This window comes from Acinonyx jubatus, chromosome D3 (genome assembly GCF_027475565.1).
Source record: "Acinonyx jubatus isolate Ajub_Pintada_27869175 chromosome D3, VMU_Ajub_asm_v1.0, whole genome shotgun sequence".
Taxonomy (NCBI): domain Eukaryota; kingdom Metazoa; phylum Chordata; class Mammalia; order Carnivora; family Felidae; genus Acinonyx; species Acinonyx jubatus.
The window spans coordinates 16,663,149-16,685,202 of NC_069392.1; the positions used below are offsets into that span (position 1 = coordinate 16,663,149).

At 39.4% G+C, this 22,054-nt stretch overlaps 1 protein-coding gene and 2 pseudogenes across 3 annotated transcripts in view; 1 reads left to right on the top strand and 2 right to left on the bottom strand.

The window, feature by feature from the left end:
• Positions 1–22,054, bottom strand: part of SPPL3 (signal peptide peptidase like 3) — a 138,012-nt gene that overhangs the window by 15,998 nt on the left and 99,960 nt on the right. For 2 of the 3 annotated variants that reach the window (XM_027043980.2, XM_027043981.2), the window contains exons 3-5: positions 9,693–9,781; positions 1,930–2,049; positions 603–681 (exon numbers count right to left, since the gene is read on the bottom strand). In XM_027043980.2, the coding sequence (XP_026899781.1) occupies positions 603–681; positions 1,930–2,049; positions 9,693–9,781 (288 nt within the window). Of the gene's footprint in view, positions 1–602; positions 682–1,929; positions 2,050–5,697; positions 5,834–9,692; positions 9,782–22,054 lie in introns of those variants that run through there. The other variant, XM_027043982.2, reaches the window with a different exon arrangement.
• On the top strand, positions 6,092–6,636 carry LOC106971679 (40S ribosomal protein S3a-like; annotated as a pseudogene).
• LOC128312451 (thymosin beta-4-like) lies at positions 11,802–21,360 on the bottom strand (annotated as a pseudogene).

Consider the following 22,054-nt stretch of genomic DNA (forward strand, 5'->3'; position numbering starts at 1 on the left):
GGAAAGCAAAATGAAGAAGGTCAATAGTTCAATCCACTGGGTGATGATGAATACATATTTATAAAATGGTAACAACTCTATCTGGTTATCACGAATTCCTGGGAAAATCAGCTGCTCCTAGTGACTGGTTTCCTTACGTTCATATGGGATCTCTATTAACACAGCACTTGGTGTCCATGTAGCAATGGCTTTAGGAGTTGAGGTGTGAAAGGTGTGCACACTGGGTTTAAACCCAAGTGGTTAGTATATATTCTTGGTCACCAAAGACAAAAGGCAAAGAATGTCTGAGTTGACCACATCCCATTAACTCACTAGTCAAGAGACAAAAGCATTGCTTCAAAATGAAACTGCTCATCTTTCAATAATCTAAGCAGGAAGCATGTTTCAACGACTCCGACTTCCTAAGATTTGTGTATATTTCCTCTCCTATGAAAAGGTGCAAAAGGAAGTACTACCTTCCAGTCTTAAAGATCAAACGTCTCCCTTCCCAGTCTTCTAGCATTTGTGTGCTCTGGTCCATACCAGAAATTTAGACTCCTAACAATGTTATCAAGTGCGACATAAAAACATTTAAAATTTAGAGAAAAATCCCAAGTCCTTACTTGTTCTGAGGTGAACAGGGTCTTGTTAAATACTGGCACATCGGGAGAAGGAGGAAAGCAAAAGCTATTGTGGCAAGAACTAGAGAAAGAAAATATATGGTTAAGTTTTGTTCTTTATTTTCAACACCTATAAGAAAAATGGCAGGACTTATGGAAACACTGACCAGAATACTCTTCTCAATAAGTAGATACAATTAATTAACTACAGAAGAAAAATATCTTCCTTTAGCACTGTACAAATAAAGTCTTGAAAAACAAAAAGTACCTGATTTGAAGGAATGGGAAGCATAGACAGGTTTTCTCATTCTTTTCTATCTTAACACGGAAAGATAAATAGCGAGCCAGGGGATGATCTAACATGTCTGGCATTTTGTTGATGTTCTATACATTTCCATCATCTCTTGACTTGAAAACTGATCAGAGGGTTCACAGTCAAATTACTCTGATTAGTTACCAATGTGTCTGTCTACAGAAACACTGGTGGGGGTTGCCAATGACCGCTTCGCCACACTGGACCTTCTGGACACTTTGACTCCAGACAAGGAGTCAAAGTGGTCCTGTTCTGGTGTCATAAAGCTCACAAGTTTTCAAACCCCTGGCCTTTTGTTCAGACTGTGCTGACAGTCCTGAACTGATGATACGGGTATCCAATGGTTCAAGGAGAAGATGGGGAAGAAAAGCCAGACTTATGGAAAAAAACTTGCATGGCAGGTTGTACAGGTCTTAAGTTTTGAATGATGATTAAAAAGAAGTACACAGAAGATCCTGGGTTCGAGTCTCAGTGGAACCTTGGTTCCAGGAAACTTACCTTGGTTTCCTTTCAAAAGAAAAAAAAGACGTGAGAGGTGCCTGGGTGGCTCAGTTGGTTAAATGTCCAACTTGGCTCAGGTCATGATCTCACAATTCTTGAGTTCGAGCCATGTGTTGGGCTCTGTGCTGACAGCTCAGAGCCTGGAGCCTGTTTCGGGCTCTGTGTCTCCCCCTCTCTTTGCCCCTCCCCAACTTGCACTCTGCCTCTTTCTCAAAAATAAATAAACTTAAAAAAAAAAAAAAGAAGTGAAAAAATTTCCTTTTAGGTTAATGTTCAAGAATAGAGAAACATGGGACACCCAGGTGGCTCAGCTGATTAAGCATATGACTCTTGATTTCAGCTCAGGTCATGATCTCATGGTTTGTGAGATTGAGCCCCAAGTTGTTGGGCTCTGCACTGATACGGTAGAAAACCTGCTTGGGATTCTCCTCTCCCTCTCTCTCACTGGTGTGTGCATGCTCTCTCTCTCAAAAATAAATAAACTTAAAAGAAAAAAGAACAGAGAAACTTATTTACCTGCTGTACATATTGTAAAAACTACTTGAACTGAGTCAAAGAAGAAGAACATTACTAGGAGAGAGACAGATGCTCCAATTGGAAGGAATAGGGCCTGGGTAGAGTCAATAGTTTGGATACCTGAAAGAGAATAAGGGACATATTAATGACTTATATGATAAGTACTGTGCCCATGTACTCCAGAGACATTAACCCATTAAAATGCAGACAGTCTATGGAGCGCCAGGGTGGCTCAGTTGGTTAAGCTTCTGACTCTTGATTTCAGCTCAGGTCATGATCTCACAGTTGGTGAGATCGAGCCCAAGTGGGGCTCTGTGCTGACAGTGCCAAGTCTGCTTGGGATTCTCCCTCTCTCAAAATAAATAAATAAACTAAAAAAAAAAAAAGTACAGACAGTTCTAGGAGTTAGTATATAAGATATAGATTATCTAGGACCTCTGATTCTTTCCTTCCCACTGAAATTATGAGGTCCTTGCTCTCCTCATGGTGCATTCGTTATAGCAGGTACTCAAATACTTGTTGAACTGAACTACTACCTCCTGGTGCTAACAATCTGGTTGGCAGGCTGAAGGAAGGAAGAAATAGGAAGAAGAGGGGGAGGGAGATGGGGGGGGGGGTAGAAAGATGAAAGGAGGGAAAACAAAAACTAAGAACATCAACAGGTAGTAAAAAGATTAGTCAATCTGAGTACATCTGTAATCTCATGTACAGGTTTGGTAAAAGGTAGTTTAAAGCCACTGACTGAAATCCTTTCTCATTATCTACAGATTTACTCATGTTCACTCTTCCCCACTGTTGCTGAGAACTGACTCTCAGTGGAGCATAAGAGTGGAGGGAACAAGACATCTGAAAATCAAAAATCAGAAAGATTATTCTGTGGGAACATCGTAAGGACCAAACAGGAGATAAATGGGGGGAAATAATTACTTGGGATATAGGATTCTTGGTTAATCATTAGAATCATCTGGAGAGCTTTAAAAATTACATGCCCAGGCACAACCCCAGAACAATTAAACTGAAATTTCTGGGTGTTATTAGGCCCAGCTGAAAACTCTCCACAAAATTTTATTTTGCATATAGAGTTGAGGAACACTAAGTATTTGGTAGAGAAGAGAAACACGGCACGATCTGGTAACTACTGAATGAAAAGAAAAAAAATTACTAATCTTGTGTGCTACTTCCAAATTAACACTGCTGAGATATAAAGTTCTTGAGTGGAGTAAAAAAAAAAAAAATGTTCATATGAGCTATTATAAAGAAATACTAGGGACGCCTAGGTGGCTCAGTTGGTTAAGTGTCTGACTTCTGCTCAGGGCATGATCTCATGGTTCGTGAGTCTGAGCCCCACGTCAGGCTCTGTGCTGACAGCTCAGTGCTCAGAGTCTGTTTCAGATTCTGTGTGTCCCTCCCCCCACCTCTCTCTGCCCCTTCCCAGATTGTGCGTCTGTCTCTCTCAAGAATAAACATTAAAAAAAAAAAATTATAAGTAAACATCTCTCTCCATTAAATTAAGGCAATGAATAAAATATAATGTGACCAGGATTAACATAACTAGGCACAAAGGGTTGTAATTATCAACCAATATTTAAAAATGGTTCTTTGATATTTGAATTTACCTGTCCCAAGAAAGCTATTTAGGGATTTTAGTTAAATAAACTATTAAATATTTCTACAAAACACAATTGCTTCCTACTGGCTAGATACATGAGTCAAATAATTCACTTAGGAATAGGGCATTTCAATTTAGGAGGAGTGGCTATGTGTCAAGACAAACAGAGATGCTCTTCAGAAGACAGCTGGCCAGAAGTGCAGTCAAACTTGTCTTCCTGGCCCCTTGATCGTGTGTGTGTGTGTGTGGGGGGGGGGGGGTGGTATCTTACTTAAAGTGTCTTATGGACATTTACAAAGTAAAACTCTACGAAATCTCTAACTGAATTTCACCTAGTTTTTTATCTGAGTGCTCTACACTAGTTCAAAGAAATACTAGAGGAAACTACAGATTTCAGGTGCCTTTCACAACAGAAAATAATGGTTTCTCAATGGCTCTGCACTGACAGCATGCAGAAAAATTAAATGGCTGGTGAAAACAAAAACTGTTTAGTAAGTCAGGTATATGAGAAGTATGTGTTTATAATAAATCTAAATTTTATCAGTTTAGTCTGCAATTAAAATGCAAAGCTGAATACAAAGAGCCTTTCTAGAATATTAGGTAAGAATGCACAGATTTTTGTTTTTTGAAAGCACAGATTTTAAAGCAAGAGGTATTAAGACACTGCTTCCATTAGTTCTATGGAAGAATGCCTAAGGGAGTTTACCAAACAGCAATGTCACAGGTAAAGTGAAGTTCCTTTAGTTGCTGACAATATGCTTCCCAAAAAAATACAAAATTTCAATATTGTACTTCCTAAAGGTCTGGAGATAATGGTCCTGAGGGAGATGGAGCTAATTAATTAGAAATTTCAGTGACTTCAAAACAAAACAAAATAAAATTCTCCGTCAGTATTCTAGCTTTATATTAGATCCTTGGTATTTCCTCCCTCTTAGGTGGTGACTTTAATCTGTCCTGTCAGTCACTCCTCATAATTAGGAGGAGTTACTCAAATGCAGTGGGCATTACCTTTAAAGCCAAAATTATGATAAGAAATAGGCATGGTTTTCTCTTCAAGGCGGACCCTAGAGATAAGACGCTTTAGGACAAAGGCAAGAAGCTGCTGGAGCACAAAGAGATAGAGGGCAGTCTCAAAACAAAAGAAATAGGCATGGTGACAGAAAAAAATATGTACAGAGAAATTATTTTTAGCATTCAGTCAACAAGGCTACAGGCTAAATACATGGTCATGAAATAGATACTGAACAATACACCAATCAATGTATTATTGATAATCATTAAGAAAGTTAATGATTTAGCACCTCCGTGAGAGAAGCATGTTTTGGCTATTTACTGTATTACACAGTAGGTAACACGAGGGACTGAAAAACCTGCACAATCTTCAGATATATTACATGGGTAGCCTGGTAAAGGCCTTCAAGATGTCAGATAATGGGGGTGAGGTTGGGAGTTGTCCTTTTCAACCCACCTAACACTGATTCAATGAAGGACTGGTGCGCCAGGGGAAAAAGTATCTACCTAGGTTTCTTGGAGCAGATGTAGGGATAAAACAGGATTTAAACAAGGTTAGGGAAAATTAGAGAGGCCCTGGAGGGCGCTCCCTCCTCCCCACTTTCTAACTCTTTTTATTGCAAAACATAACACACATACAGCAAAGTACATAAAACAAAAATGCAGAGTTCAGTCAATCATCAAATGGCTAATACCACCCAGGTCAAGCTTGCCAAGCCCAGAAGTCTTTCTTGTGCCTCCCAGTCACTACTCTTCCTCCCAGAGGGAACTACTACCCTGGTTTTTATACTTCCTTCTCTGCTCTATTTGATATGTTTTCCACCCAAGCATGCATCCTAAAATACTAATATTTATTTTGCTTGTTTTTGAGATTACATGCCTTGAATTACCAGGATTTTTTTTTTTTTTTTTTTGCATCTGGCTTCTTTTGCCCAACATTGTGAGCAACATCCATGCTATTTATGTAGCTGTACATCACTCATTTTCCTGTCTTTTTCAAATTCCTTGATTCTTACTTATTTTGGGAGTAAGCAACCACAACATTTATTTTTAATTCTGCAACCTTTAAAAACCACCTCATCTATCTACACTTTTTCCTTCAATCAGTTCAGAACACTTTTGCCAAAATCTGAACACTAAATTCATACCTTCCTTTCCTGAGAACTTCCCCTTAATTGTTATCATTCAGGACTTCAATCTCTTTGGTGCCTACACAATCTCTTGTATTTCTCTGTTTATCTTTCTGGCTGTTATTTCCTTGAGTTTGATAAATGTACCATGTTTTCCATGCCATCCCTTCAATCTGGAATGATGTCGTGCTCCACGATCAAGTGCTGGCCTTCCCTGCAGCAACAGCCATTTCTTTATGTTTTTTTCTGATTATGTGGAAGTGGAAGGCATTCTCTCCTCATCTATCCCTTTTTGGTATCCATGGCCCAGATGAGGCACTGAGGAAATACACCTGTGAGGATAATTTAGTGTAACACAGGAGACAGATTTAAGACAATGACTATTTAGCCATTTGGCTCCCTGAGCAGCGCCATGGTGGTAGGCAAGAACAAGCGCCTTAAGAAAGGTGGCAAAAAGGGAGCCGAGAGTGGCTGATCCATTTTCAAAGAAAGAGTGGTACGATGTAAAAGCACCAGCAATGTTTAATATAAGAAATATGAGAAAAACACTAGTCATCAGAACTCAAGGAACCAAAATCACATCTGATGGCCTCCAGGGTCCTGTGTTTGAAGTAAGCCTTGTTGATCAGCATGATGAAGTTGCATTTAAGAAATTCAAGCTAATTACTGAAGATGTTCAGGGCAAAAACTGCCTAATTTTCATGGCATGGATCTTACCCGGGACAAAATGTGCTCCATGGTCAAAAAATGGCAGACATGATTGAAGCTCACGTTGATGTCAAGACTACTGATGGGTATTTGCTTCGTCTTTTTTGTGTTGGTTTTACTAAAAAACGCAACGATCAGATTCAGAAGACCTCTTATACTCAGGACCAACAGGTCTGCCAAATTCGGAAAAAGATGGAAATCACGACCCTAGAGGTGCAGACAAATGACTTTAAAGAAGTGGGTCAATAAATTGACTCCAGACAGCATCGAAAAGATGTAGAGAAGGCTTGCCAGTCTATTTATCCACTCCATGATGTCTTCGTTAGAAAATTAAAAATGCTGAGGAAGCCCAAGTTTGAATTGGGAAAGCTCACGGAGCTTCATGGTGAAGGTTGTAGTTCTGGAAAAGCTACTGGGGATGAGACTGGTGCTAAAGTTGAATGAACTGATGGATATGAGCCACCAGTCCGAGAATCTGTTTAAAATTCAGGCATTTAATGGTGATAAACAAAAAATCTTATTTGTGATGTTTAAAACAAAACAAAACAAAAATGATTATTTAAAGCATTTATTTAAAGCAGATTATGATCTGACAGTTCATGGGTTCGAGCCCCATGTCGGGCTCTGTGCTGACAGCCCAGAGCCTGGAGCCTCCTTTGGATTCTGTGTCTCCCTCTCTCTCTGCCCCTTCCCTACTTGTGTTCTCTCTTTCTCTCTCAAAAGTAAATAAACATTAAAATACATATATATCTAAAAGAATATCTAAAAAATACACATCTAATAAAGTGCATGATAGGAACCCAGCATCAAGCTCTTAACAAATCAAGTCTCTTTATTTATAATTCAGTTCAGATGCTGGTAATGAGAAATAGAAAACTGACATAACCAGATACCCTTTCACTGTACGGACTGAGGATTTATTTATTTGAGGATAAAATTATACTTAGACACACAGTATCAATTTCTCTTAGGTTTCTGTGATGGAATGTACAATGGATTTATAATCTAAGTACATCATTTGCATATATGCTATGTAACACAGGACTTATAAAGGAGTTTCAATTGTATAAGGTGATTTGGCTTAAAATGTTGATAGAAGAGAAGTGCTCTGTAATAATTTAACCTGAAAATTAGATATTGACACTGGGTTTTACCTGATTCCTAGTAAGTTGGTGGTATGGTCTTTTACCTCATATAAGGATCTGTGTCCTAAGAAAAGCCTCATTATGTTTCAGTGATTCTACTTACTAGATTTATAATGCCTACTTTACACTGCTAGGGACAACAAACATATTTAACTGGGTGAAAACTGGGCAAGTGTGATTTGGCTGATGGGGTAGTAACTAGAGAAACTGAAAGTGATCTCTTAACAAGTTAACTTCTAAAATTCTCCATCAGCATTCTAGTTTTATATTAGATCCTTAGTATTTCCACCCCCTTAGGTGGTGACTTTAATCTGTCCTGTCAGTCATGCTCATTCTCTCCCCTGTGCCTATTACATGCTCTTCCCACCCAGAATGCCTTCTTCTCCAGCAATCCAAGTTCACAGTTTCAAATTTCTTTTTTTTTTTTAATGTTTTTTTTAATGTTTTTTATTTATTTTTGAGACAGAGAGAGACAGAGCATGAACGGGGGAGGGGCAGAGAGAGAGGGAGACACAGAATCGGAAGCAGGCTCCAGGCTCTAAGCCATCAGCCCAGAGCCCGACGCGGGGCTCGAACTCACGGACCGCGAGATCATGACCTGAGCCGAAGTCGGACGCTTAACCGACTGAGCCACCCAGGCGCCCCTACAGTTTCAAATTTCAAGTCACACTCACCTTGTCTGGGAGGAAGTCCCTTATTAAATTGGCCCTCTGTGGCTCACCCTGACTTGCCTCTTTACTCTCTTTGTACATGGATGTCAAAATCACTTCATCTCTAGTGTGTATTCTGATCTACTGATAGTAGATGCTGATTCAGAAGTATTCTAAGGCTATGGTAAGGGTCTGTGAGAGGAAGTACCTGCTCTAGGGACAGGAAGTGGTATTTGCTATCTCCGTCTCAGTACTTTATTAACACTTGAGAAAGTACTTTGGCCACAATGCCTATGTGACAGCTTGGGTGCAATCTCTTGTACTTCTGCAGCTTTCAAAATATGTAACAGAATATCCAGGGGCACCTCGGTGGCTCAGTTGGTAAAGGATCCAACTTTAGCTCAGGTTATGATCTCACAGTTCATGGGTTCGAGCCCCGCGTCGGGCTCTGTGCTGACAGCCCAGAGCCTGGAGCCTCCTTTGGATTCTGTCTCCCTCTCTCTCTGCCCCTCCCCTACTTGTGTTCTTTCTTTCTCTCTCAAAAGTAAATAAACATTAAAAAGTGTGTGTGTGTGTGTGTGTGTGTATATATATATATATATATATATATATATATATGATAGAATATCTAAAAAATACACATCTAATAAAGTGCATGATAGGAACCCAGCATCAAGCTCTTAACAAATCAAGTCTATTTATAATTCAGTTCTCTTTATAATAAACGTCACCAATTTTATATAACTCTACTGAGGCACAACTTATATATATTCATCCATCTTCACTGTACAGTACTTGCCACATAACTACAAATCTACTTTCTGTCTCTCCATATTTGCCTTTTTGGAAATTTCATACACGTGGACTCGCACAATACGCAGCCTTTCCTGTACGGCTCCTTTCATAATGTCTTGAAGTGCATCCACGTCGTGGCATCTACCAGCACCTCATTCTTGTTAACGCTCAACAGTATTCCTTCGTGTGGATACTTTCTCCACCCACTACTTTATTGATCTTTGAGCTGTTTCTACTTTTTGGCCACAATAAACAATGCTGCTAAACATTTGCCATATAGCACACTTCTATTTTTTATAAAGCAAGCTTTATTATCAGGTTGCCACAATACTTAGCTTTACAAGTACTTCAGAAGTAACTATCTTCAAGAACCACTGAGTGAATTTATGATCAACACATACAAAACTATCAACCTCACCAAAGGATTTAAATGAAGTCTTAAGCAGGCGGATACCTATTTTCCTACTTATTTTTAAGAAAATAAAGAATCTCAGCAGTAAGCTTTCAGGCATGAGTTAAAAGCAGTACACAAAGTACACAAGAAATCTGTAGTTCAGATTCAGAATGTAAGCATTTTTACAAATTCTACCATACAGATTAGATTTTATTATTACACCAAACAAATCCTTAACCCCAGTAAATTACCTTGGGTTATAGAAACAATCAAATGAAGCCCAGTGCATGTATGAAAGTTAATTGACATAAAAGGCCTTACTATTATTGGTGCTGTTGCCATTGAAAGACCCAGTAGAACTGCTATTGTCTTTCTCCTTATCTTGATTTTCAAAGTCCATATTAAGGGACCTGTGGAAAAATGTATAGGCAAGTTTTAATTTTGCTTAAGAAATGAGGTCAGAAAAGTCTGTTATGAGATAATATTTTAACATGGAAGGCATCAGGGAAGATAGGAAGGTCTCTTTTGAACAACTCTGCAAAACAGTTCTTGTTGGTACATTTTGGAAAAACCATCTACATCCCTTCCAATATGTCAGTTCAAGAATTCTCCTGACTGAAGATTAAAAGCATTCCACGTGGCTGATCTTCCAGACACATCTCCGTGCACATCCTTAATTACCTACTTATGATAAATACCTAGAAAGAGAAATGTTGGGTCAAAGGGCAAGCACAATTTTGAGACTTTAACATACTACACAACTGCTCCAACAAAGTTATACCAATTTGCTCTCTGTAGCAGTGTATGAAAGCATCTTCTCTATACCCTGTCAGCTTTCATTTAACAACAGCATACACTTGAATTTCTGCCATATATAGGACTGCTCTAGGCAGTGGAGGGGTGATAAATAGTGCGTAAGACAAGTTTTCATGGATTGTACATTCACAGAGGGGGATGCCAACAATAAACAAGTAAGTTAAATGGGTATTAATGGTAACAGCTAATGAGAAAATGCAGGAAATGAAAAGACTAGATTTGAAATTTTAAATAGGGTGGGCTGGGGAGTCAACACTGGCATGATTTCCATGTCAAGACATGAAGGAAGTGGTCATTGTCCAGCTGGGGAATGAACAATGCAATCTCTTAAGTTAGCGTTCTTTAACTACTAAACAATTTTGTGTATGTGAGCTCACTCATTTTTTCCTTTTTTGTAAACTATTTAAGTCCTTAGCTCATCTTCAACTACTATGTTACTCTAAGGTGTTTGTGCCCTAAAGAACTTCCTGCAATGATGGAAATGTTCTGTATCTGAACTGGGTAGACATTAGCCACATGAGCACTGAATACGTGGGAGTGCAACAGGAACTGAATTCTACATTTAATTTTAAGTAATTTTAATTATTTGGGGGCTAAAACTATAAAATTCTTAGGTGAAACATAAGAATAAATCTTTGTAATCTTGGATTGGGAAGTAGATTCTTACACATGATGCCAAAGATACAAGCAAAAAATTGATAAATTGGACTTCATCAAAATTTAAAACTTGTGCTTCAAGGACACTATCAAAAAAGTCTCTAACCCAAAGGATGGGAGAAAATATCTGCTCTTATACGTCTGTTAAGGGCCTTGTATTTATTTTTTTTTTCAACGTTTATTTTTTTGGGACAGAGAGAGACAGAGCATGAATGGGGGAGGGGCAGAGAGAGAGGGAGACACAGAATCAGAAACAGGCTCCAGGCTCTAAGCCATCAGCCCAGAGCCCGACGCGGGGCCCGAACCCACGGACCGCGAGATCGTGACCTGGCTGAAGTCGGACGCTTAACCGACTGCGCCACCCAGGCGCCCCAGGGCCTTGTATTTAGAACACATAAAGAACTCCTACAATTCAATAATAAAAAGACAACCCAATTAAACAATAAACAAAGGATCTGAATAAATACTTCTCCAAAGAAGCTATGCAAATGGCCAATAAGCACATGAAAAGACTTTTCACATCATTAGTCATCAGGGAAATACAAATCAAAGCAAAATGAGATGCCACTTCATACCCAGGACGATGGCTATAAGCAGAAAGTCAGATAATAACCAAGTGTCAGCAAAGACATCACTGGTGGGAATGGAAACTGGTGCAGATACTTTGGAAGCCAGTCTGACAATTTTCAATTTCTTTAATAAATATGAGGCTATTCAGGTTATCGATTTCTTCTTAAGTGAGCTTTAGCAGAGTGTGTCTTTCAAAGAATCGGTCCATTTCATTTAAGTTGTCAGATTTACTGGCATTAAGTTGTTGATAGTAGGCCCTTATTATCTTTGCAATACCCGTAGGTTCTAGTAACATCACTTCTCTCGTTCCTGATACTGGTTTTAGGTTTTCTCTTTTTCCTGATTAGTCTGACTAGGGTTAAAAAAAAATTTTTTTTTTTAAGTTTATTTATTTTGAGAGAGACAGAGACAGCATGAATAAGGGAGTGGGACAGAGAGAGAGAGAGAGAGAGAGAGAGAGAGAGAGAATGCCAAGCAGGCTCCACACCATTAGTACAGAGCCCAATGCGGGGCTTGAACTCATGAAACTGTGAGGTCATGCCCTGAGCCAAAAACCAATAGTTAGATGCTTAACTGACTGAGCCACTCAGGTGTCCCATAGCCTGGCTAGAGATTTACCAACTTCTATTGGTCTTTAAAAATTAGCTTTTGGTTTCACTGATTTTTCTCTACCCCTAGAGAAAATAATTCACTTATTTTGGCTTTGATCTTCATTCTTACCTTTTGTCCATTTACTAAACTGGTTTCAATTTGCACCCCCCCTCACCCCACCTAGTTTATTAAGTTTAAAGTTTAGATCATTGACACCTTTTTCTTCTATTCTAATCCAGGCATTTAGAACTGTAATCCCTCCTCTGAGTACTGCTTTTGCAAAATTCCATAAAATTAGTGTTTTTCACTTTCTTTTCATGCACAGTATTTTCCGTTTTGCTACATGACTTCTTTTTTGATGCATGGAAGTGTTATTTTTGTTTTAAAATATCTGGGAATTTTCTAGACATCTTTCTGCTATTGATTTCTAATCTGATTCAACTGTGATCTGTTAGGGACTGAATGTGTCATTCTCTAACCCCCAAAAGTTCATTTGTTGAAGCCCTAACACCTAGTATGATGGTATTTGGCGACTGGGTCTTTGGGATGTAATTCTGTTGAGGTCATGAGGGTGGGGCCCTCATGACAGAATTAGTATCCTTCTGAGAAGAAATACCAGAGAGCCTGCTGAGTGGGCACACACTGAGGAAAGACCATGTGACCACACAGCAAGAAGGGGTCTTTCTGCAAGCCGGAAGAGTGCTCACCAAAACCCAATCCTGCTGGCACCCTGACCTTGGATTTCCAGCCTCCAGAACTGTAAAAAAAATAGTAATTTTCTGTTGTTTAAGCTACCCAGCCTGTAGTATTTTGTTATGGCAGCCCCCCGCTAATTAACAGAGATCAGAGATCATACTTTGTATGCTTAGTATCCACTTACTGAGACTTATTGTACGTCCCCAGATATGTTCTAAACTGGTAAATGTTCCATGGGCACTTGAGAAGAATGCATATTTTCCGGTTGAAGGGAGTGTTCTATGAATGCCAATTAGGTGAAGTTGGTGGAGAATACTATTCAAGCCACTATATCCTTACTGATTTCCTGACAACTTGTTTTATCGAATACTGAGAGGTACTGAAATCTTCAGCTACACTTGTGGATTTCTTAACATTTATTTTGGGGACAGCACAAGTGGGGGAGGAGCAGACGATCCAAAGTGGGCTCTGCGCTGACAGGCTGACAAAAGGGCACCCAATGTGGGGGGCTGAATTCACAAACCGCGAGATCACAACCTAAGCCAAAGTCGGACACTCAACCGAGTGAGCCACTCAGGCACCCGTTTTATTTCTCCTTGAAGTTCTATCAATTTTTGCTTCATGTATTTTGAGGATCTTTTATGAGATGCATAAACATTTAGGATTATTACGTCTTGTTGTTTAATTGACCCCTTTATCATTATGAAATAGCCTTGTCTGTAAATATTCCTTGCTCTGAAAGCAGCTTTTGTCTGGTATTAACATAGTTATTCTAGCTTTCTTTTGATGATTATAAGGTATATCCTTCCCCAACCTTTTACTTTAAATCTTTTTCTGGCTTCATATCTGCTTCTTGTAAGCACCATGTAATTGGATCATGCATTTTAATTCAATCTGATAATTGTTGCCTTCTGATTGTAGTGTTTAGGCCAATTTCATTTTACGTGATTATTGTTATGATTAGATTTGAGACTATCATGTTGCTATTTGTATTTTTTGCTGTTCTCCTTTATCTAACTTCTTTTGGATTAATACAGTATTTTTAATGATTCTGTTTTATCGCTTTTGTTGTCTTATTATCTGTACTCGTTCTTTTATTTTAGTGGTTGCTATAACATTTATATTAAACATCTTTAACCAATACAGTGTACCTTCAAGTTATATTATGGTACTTTACGTACAGTATAAAAACCTGACAACAGTTCACATTTGTTACTCACTCAATCTTTGTACTATTACCATGCGTTTTACTTTTACATGTTATGCTACAAATTCCACAATATATTGTTAATTTTGTTTATATAGTCAATTATATTCTAAAAAGTTTTAAATAATAAGAAAAAATTATTTTATACTTATCAATGTTGTTACCACTTCTGGTGATCTTTATTCCTTTTGTGTAAATCCAGACTTTCAGCTGGTACAATTTTTAATGTGTTTGAAGTACTTCCTTTCACACTTCTTATAATGGAAAGTGGTTGGTGATAAATGTTTCAGGTTTTGGGTATCCAAAAACAGCTTTATTTTGCCTTAATTTTTGAAAGATACTTTTGTCAACAAAATTTGTCAACACAGAATTTTATGTTGATGGTTTTTCCTTTCTGTACTTTAAAGCTGTTGTTCCACGGTCTTCTCATTTATATTATTCTCAGTGAGAAATCCAGTATTCACCCTTATTTTTGTTCCTCTCTGTGTAATGTGTTCTTCTGCCTACTCCCACCCTGCCCCCCCATCCACCTCTGGCTCCTTTGGATTTTCTCTTTTATGACTGGTTTTGAGTGACTTATGATGGGCCTTGGAGTAGTTTTCTTCATGTTTCCTGTACTATGGGTTTATTAAGCTCCTTAGAGCAGTGGGTTATAGTTTATTTCAAGTTTGGAAAAATTCTGGCCACTAACTCTTCAAGTATTTTTTTTTAATGTTTGTTTATTTAACATTTATTTATTTTTGAGACAGAGAGAGACAGAGCATGAATGGGGGAGGGACAGAGAGAGAGGGAGACACAGAATCGGAAGCAGGCTCCAGGCTCTGAGCCATCAGCCCAGAGCCGGACGCGGGGCTCGAACTCACAGACCGCGAGATCGTGACCTAAGCTGAGGTCGGACGCTCAACCGACTGAGCCACCCAGGCGCCCCAATGTTTATTTATTTTTGAGAGAGAGAGAGGTAGAGTGTGAGCGGGTGAGGGGGACAGAGGATCCGAAGCGGGCTGTGCTGATAGCAGAGAGCCCAATGCGGGGCTAGAACCCACCAACTGTGAGATCATGACCTGAGCTGAAGTCAGATGCTTAGCTGACTTAGTCACTCAGGTGCCCCTTCAAGTATTTTTCTTTCCTTCCCTTTCTTCTCTCTTGTAGAGACCCCAATTACCCATATATTAGCCCACTGGAGGTTCTTCTTTGATGTTCAATGATAGGTCAAAGACACTCTTTCCATTAAGAACAATTTCCCCCTCTTTTCTCTATTTCATTTTGGATATTTTCTGTCACTGTGACTTCAAGTTCATTAATCTTTTCTTCTGTAATGTCTAATTGCTGTTAATCTCATCCAGTGTATTTTTTTCAGGTTTTAAAACTTTTTATTTACACATTAAAAAAATTGTGCATTCTAGTAGTTAAAATAATTTGAACAAAAAAATAATGCTCTGATGCAACTGCATTTTACAGCCTGCGGGACATCTTGGAAAGCTTGAATTTTACTCTCGATTTCACTGTTGTCCCAGCTAGCTTCTTCCGTCACCAACATGCAAGTTCTTTTCCTTTCCTGCCAGCCAGAGAGGCAGATGGGAGGTGTGGCCTTTGTCGTCAGTAGTCCTAGATTCTTTTTTTTTTTTTTTTAACATTTATTTATTATTGAGAGACCCAGAGAGACAGAGCTTGAGTAGGGGAGGAGCAGAGAGAGAGGGAGACATAGAATCTGAAGCAGGTTCCAGGCTCTGAGCTGTCAGCATAGAGCCCGACGTGGGGCTCAAACTCACAAATCACAAGATTATGACCTGAGCCGAAGTTGGAGGCTTAACCGACTGAGCCACCCAGGCGCCCCCTTTTTTTTTTTAATGTTTACTTATTTTTTGAGACAGAGTGCAAGCAGGGGAGGGGCAGAGAAAGAGGGAGACACAGAATCAGAAGCAGGCTCCAAGCTCTGTGTTTACAGCACAGACACGGGGTTCAAACCTACAGACTGCGAGATTATGACCCGAGCTGAAGTCAGACACTTAACTGACTGAGCTACCCAGGTGCCCCAGCCATCGATTCTTTGATGTGAAAAGGGGCAGCATTTAAACTTGATCCAAATTCTTTACAATTCACAAAGTTAAAGAGCTAGAAGCAGCAGAATAAGTAGGCAATGCTTGTGGAATGTACAGTGCATATTGTTAGTGCACACTTCACTACATTTTGCCTGCTTGCTTCTTCTGGTTAGCTGTTTCTTTTGAAGGAAGTAGATTTTGCGTTTCTATATTCTTCAGTCTGACTTCTTGAATTTCTCCCTATCAGCCATATCGGGTTTGTCAGACATGGTTGCAGAGGAAGCAGAGTGAAGTACATGAGCCTGCAGAGTCTGGTCTGAGCGGTGGCTGCCACTGAGTGCCCATTCGGTGTATTTTTGGTCTCAGACATCGTTGTTTTCCTCTCCAGAGGCTTGATTTGGGTATTTTAAAACATCTTCCATCTGTATCTATCTAACTTTTTTGTACAGATGGAATATAACTTATAGTAACAGGTTTGATGTATTTCTCTGCTAATTCCAACATACATGTGTCAGTTCTGGGTTGGTTTTGATTATTTCCATCATTGGTCATGTTCTCCTTTTTCTTTGTTGCCTGGTCATCTTTGTACTCCAGATATTGTGAGTTTTACCCTACCGAATGCCACGTGAGTCATACAGTTTTCCAATCTGGCTGACAGGAGCAGGTACTCTTTTAACCCCTTCACATTATTCCTTCCTTAGCCTTAGGTGATTTCCTCACATGCACGCACTGATTGATACCTGATGAATGCTCAAGGAGTGCACCTGCAGATCTCTGGGACTTTCTCTGTTTGTTGCTCTTGTCTTTCATACTCTGTCCTATTAACTCTGGCTGCCTCAGGCTTTCTAGACTCCCAGCTCTGTCTCCACCAGGCAGGGAATGTTTCTCCTACAAATTGTCTTTAATGTGTTCCCTTTTTCTTAAATTTGTTTCTGATTAGTAAAAACTGTACTATTTACTGTACACAACATGATGTTTTGGTGTGTATATACACTATGAAACAATTACCACAATAAAACTCATTAATATACCCACTGCCTCCCATAATTACCTTTTTTCATGGTCAGAATACCTGAGATCTACTCTCTAAGCAAATTTTAAGTATATAAATACATTATTATTAACTATAGTCACCACAACGTACATTAGGTCTCTAGAACTTATTCATCCTAGATCTTTCATCAGTCTCTCCTCTTTCCCCCACCTTCCAGCCTCTGGTACTACCACTCAACTCTGTTACTATCAATTCAACTTTTCTGGAGGTGAAGAGGACAGAGAGGACTATCTTAATACAGCTAGAAAAATAGTTTATCATCTCTCAGGATTTGTCCTTTGTTGTCTGATGAACAGTATCTTAGAAATCATTATTTCAGGTGGGATAGTAAGTCCAGTTCCTGTTACTCCATCTTGGCTGGAAGCAGAAGTGCTTCTAGGTAGTTCTTTTAAATATTCAGGTTCCAAACTGAGCAGATTTTGAAGTGAAGGAGAGGTCCCCTTTTATTCTTATTCATGCTGTTTTTAAGTCCTTGAGGTACTAGAACATTGTTGAGGTACTGGAACCTTGTCTTTTTAGGAAGAATACAGGATGCGGTCTTGGAGAGGTCAGAATTCTTCCTGGAAGGGACTCTTAACCAAACCATGAGGCTCAGGTGGTACTCGAAATGTTCTTCACTTTATAGTTTCCTACGCTTACAACTCAAAATTTGCTAGATACAGGAAATCTGCCTCCTACTGTAATAGTTTGACTTTGCCATTTGGCTTCCTGTTCTATCAACCACTGTCTAAAACTCCCTTATCTGTTACTGGTGCTGAAGAAGCCTCAATTGGTTATGACTTCAGTTAGAATTGGTGGCCTGCCTAGAAAAGCCTGTGGAGTATTGACTAGTTAGGTACCTTTCACCCTGGTCCTCTGTAAACTTGGCTAATTAGTTGCTTAGCAAACTGTCCCACTGGAAGGGCAGCTCTAATGGGTGACAAATTCTCCCATAAGACCAAAGGAGACTATATACGTATGTATATAGATGTGATAGACTCCCTAAAATATGGCTAACACTCCTCTTCTGAATACAGTCAGGACTCTGATGTGTTGGCCTTCCTGGGAGTTTTTAATTAAAAAAAAAAAAAAAAAGGCCCTGTATTTTGGAACATTCATCTTTTCCTATCTAATACTGGGGGCTTCTATTTCTCTGGCAATCAGAGGAAGACACTTTAACAGAGATTAGCAAGTATACGGGTTGTTCTCACCTCAGTCAGCCCTGGTCATTGCTACAGGACTGGCTCTGGGGACAAACTTTACCCTGTCAATCTGTTTAGTTCCACAACAAACTGGACATAATGTTTTGCATCTATTTCCCCTGCTAAGACACCTGCCCTAGTTTTCAGTATACGGTTTCATTTCTATGGTTTTTAAACTTTAATTCATGTTTCTCGTGGAAGTGCTAACGATTTGTGGACAGTTAAACTCTAAGACTGGTGGTGCAAGTCATGAGGGCCTGTGTGGAGCCACGGGGATATGAAGACTGCTTCTTCCTTGTGGGCATGCTTTGGAAAAGACCTGTAATAATTTAAACTGCATTTTTCAGATTCACTTATGAATGGATTGACAACAACATTTACTATGCACAGTCTGGTTCTCAGAATCCTGGAGACAGCATAGTAAATTTACAGAAATTGTTAACCCCCATCTCTACCACTGGGACTGGCTAGCAGGCATAGTTAGCTTCTCCTATGCTTTCTGCTGGCATTATATATTGATGTCTGGACTGGAAAGTTGCCAGTCATCTCTGATTTGACCCTAGGCACAGCTGGTACAGAGCCTCTGTCTTAAGACTGGGTAAATGAAACAGGGTGCTGAGAGTACTGCCAGATAGGCTTAGGGGTAGTATCTAAGTCTAGTTCAATTTTTACTAACTGAGGACTATTTAAGACTCTATCCTGGCTTTTTTTTTTTTTTTTGTAAGTGTTTATTTATTTATTTTTGAGAAAGACCGAGAGGGTAAGCACAAGTCGGGGAGAGGCAGAGAGAGAGAGGGAGACACAGAATCCGAAGCAGGCTCCAGGCTCCAGCTGTCAGCACAGAGTCAAGTGCAGGGCTCAAACCCACAAACTGCAAGAACATGACTTGAGCTGCAGTTGGATGCTTAACTGACTGAGCCACCTAGGTGCCCCTATCCTGGCTGTTTTAAGACAAGGATTCCTCTTCTTTTCAAACACTGGTAGGCTGTGGTTACCTTAAAACCAGTTTTAACTGTTCCATTTTCGTAGAACCCAATTTAAGAACTGTTGCAAAGGACGTGAAAGCTTTAGACAGACTAATGAGGTACTGGGGTGGTGGTGTGGTGGGGTGCAGAGTCAGCAAGCATGTCATATAATCTGAAGCTTACTCTGAATTTCTTATTGCCTCAAATACACTTAGCTAAAATCAAGCACTGCCTGATCCTTAGAGGCAGACCGTGGGTGACTACTACACAAAACAGAATGAAGTTGGTTAGATGAAGTGGTGGGCCCCCACACATTTGCTCAAACAGGAGGTTCATGTATTGTAGCTTTACAAAACAAGATCAATGAACCTGGGTTTAACAGATTCCAAGCCACTGTGACTGAAGTCCAATAAGAGTTACCCATACCGTATAGCTAACAACCAACTTAAGCAGTTTAAGTAAAGTCTTTGCTGAAGACTCTGCCTCCTGAGCTATCCAGGGACCATTCTGAATTTTGGGCCTTTATCCTGCCTTACTTGGTAATCTCTATTAACTCTATAGACATGAAACTGCTTGGCTGGATCTAGAACAGTTTATTCCATCTTCATAAAAGACTACCCTTCACTCTTCTCCTCTCTCTCCCTGCCATCCCAATTTTACTGTTATTACTACACAATAACATACATTAACTCATCATGATGTTATTACTAGACATTCCAGCCAAACTGTATGTGGGCTATTCACTTAACCTAAGTCTGGGTTACTGAAACCAATGTTTAAATACTCACTGAAAGACTTGAGCTATTGCTATTTCATCACAGACAACCATCTACCATCACAGAAAAAGCCATCTAAATTATAGCATATTATTTGCTATTGTTAGTTGCCTTATCATCAACTATGACTGAACAGGAAATAGTTATGGGTCAAGCTGTAGGAGGCAGACAAATTTCCAGTTATTGATGCTTGCAAAGAAGCTACACCAAGAATCTACTACTAAGAATCCAGGTAGAAGAGATGGTCTTTTGCCTAGGAAACTGAAAACTTCCTAAAGGTTAAAATAATGATAATAGTTCACCTTTACTGAGCTTATACTGTCAGGCTAATTATGTAACTGCTTTATAGGCAAGATTTCTTTTGTTTCACAGAATAACTATAATTAGTAATGTTGACTGTATTTGGAGACAGAGCATTTAAAGAGGTAATTAAATTAAAATGGGGGTAGATAGGATGGGCGCTAATCCAATATAATTGGTGTCTTTATAAGAGGAGGACATTAGGTAAGAGAGACTGACCAGACACATGCACACACAGAAGGCCAGGGGAAGAGCACCATCTACATATGAAGACAGTAATCTATAAGCTGTTTCAGAATGAAACCAACCCTGCCGACACCTTGATCTTGGACTTTTGGCCTCCAGGAATACATTTCTGTTTTTTAAGTCACCCAGTCCGTGTTACTTTGTTATGGCAGTTGTAGCAAACTAATACAAAGATGCTCTATTACTATCCCTACATGGTTAAGGAAACCAAGGTTCTCACTGTACACCTTGCCTCGGCTATATATTATCTTCCCTTCTAAAACAAATGAACATCTATTTTTTTGGGGGGGGGAGAATATATATGATTACCAAAAAGCCTCAAATGATAGAAAAAGGTACAAAATAATGGATTCCCATAATCTCTAGAAATAATCTCCAGAAATAAATGCACTTGGTATAAAATTGCCTTTTTTAAAAATGAGGATTAATATTATTTCACAAATTAAGCTTGCATTCAATAGTACGTCAAGGGCATCCTTTTACATCAATACATACTGCTTTTTCTCATTAAAAAAAAAATAACTACACAGTATTTCTCCTTGAGTTAATGTGATCCAATATCATTTTTGGATGAACTGCATATATCCTGCCTTGTTACAGAGAAATATTAAGACAAGCAACCTTTTATAAGCAGATGATATGGTTTTATCTTGAATTGGGTGGGGTTCAACTGACAACTGAGCCTGCCAGTTAATTAGTGTCAGAAGAACAACAGGGGCGCCTGGGTGGCTCAGCCAGTTGAGCATCCGACTTCGGCTCAGGTCATGATCTCATGGTTTGTGAGTTCGAGCCCTGCGTCAGGCTCTGTGCTGACAGCTCAGAGCCTGGAGCCTGCTTCAGATTCTGTGTCTCCCTGTCTCTCTGTTCCTCCCCTGCTCACACTCTGTCTCTCTCTCTAAGATAAAGATAAAAGAAAGGAAGAAAGAAAAAGAACGAACGAACGAACAACCACCGATCAAGGTTCTTCCAATTTAAATTAGTGTATAAGTATAATCCTAAGTGTGCCTTTTTGGGGTCACTTTGATGTACAACACAATATATCACAGACACTACATCAGGAAGTGGTTTAATATTCCCTGAGAGCTTTAAAAGATTTTATTTTGGCTAAGGTGGAGATCTGGTCATCGTATTTGCTCTAAATTTTTTGGACTAAAGCTAACTCAGCTATAAGGAACAGAACTTTAGGAAATCAACTACTCATGTCTTTATGTACTGGACTGGATTATACAGGATTTTCTGAGCAAAGTCCTAGGCCTGTGGGAACTTCCCACTGCTTGCCCAGCATAAGGGGAAAGATGGGCTTGTCGTTAGGCCTTTTTAGGTTCCTTGGTTCTGATGAAGGTACAAATGTGCTGTGAGCACTGTTAAGACGAAGAGGTCTATATTCAGCCGGCAACAGACTACATGTCTAGACTGCTGCCAACATTTATCAAGAGATCAATACTCAGGAGTAATCAGTTGATGAACTAACAACCCATTCATTTCTCTAGATATTCTAAAACATAATATTAGACGAGCGTAAGCTAGCAATCTGGACCACCACTTTCTGCTGCTGACTGTGTGCCTTTTTTTTTTTTTTTTAATG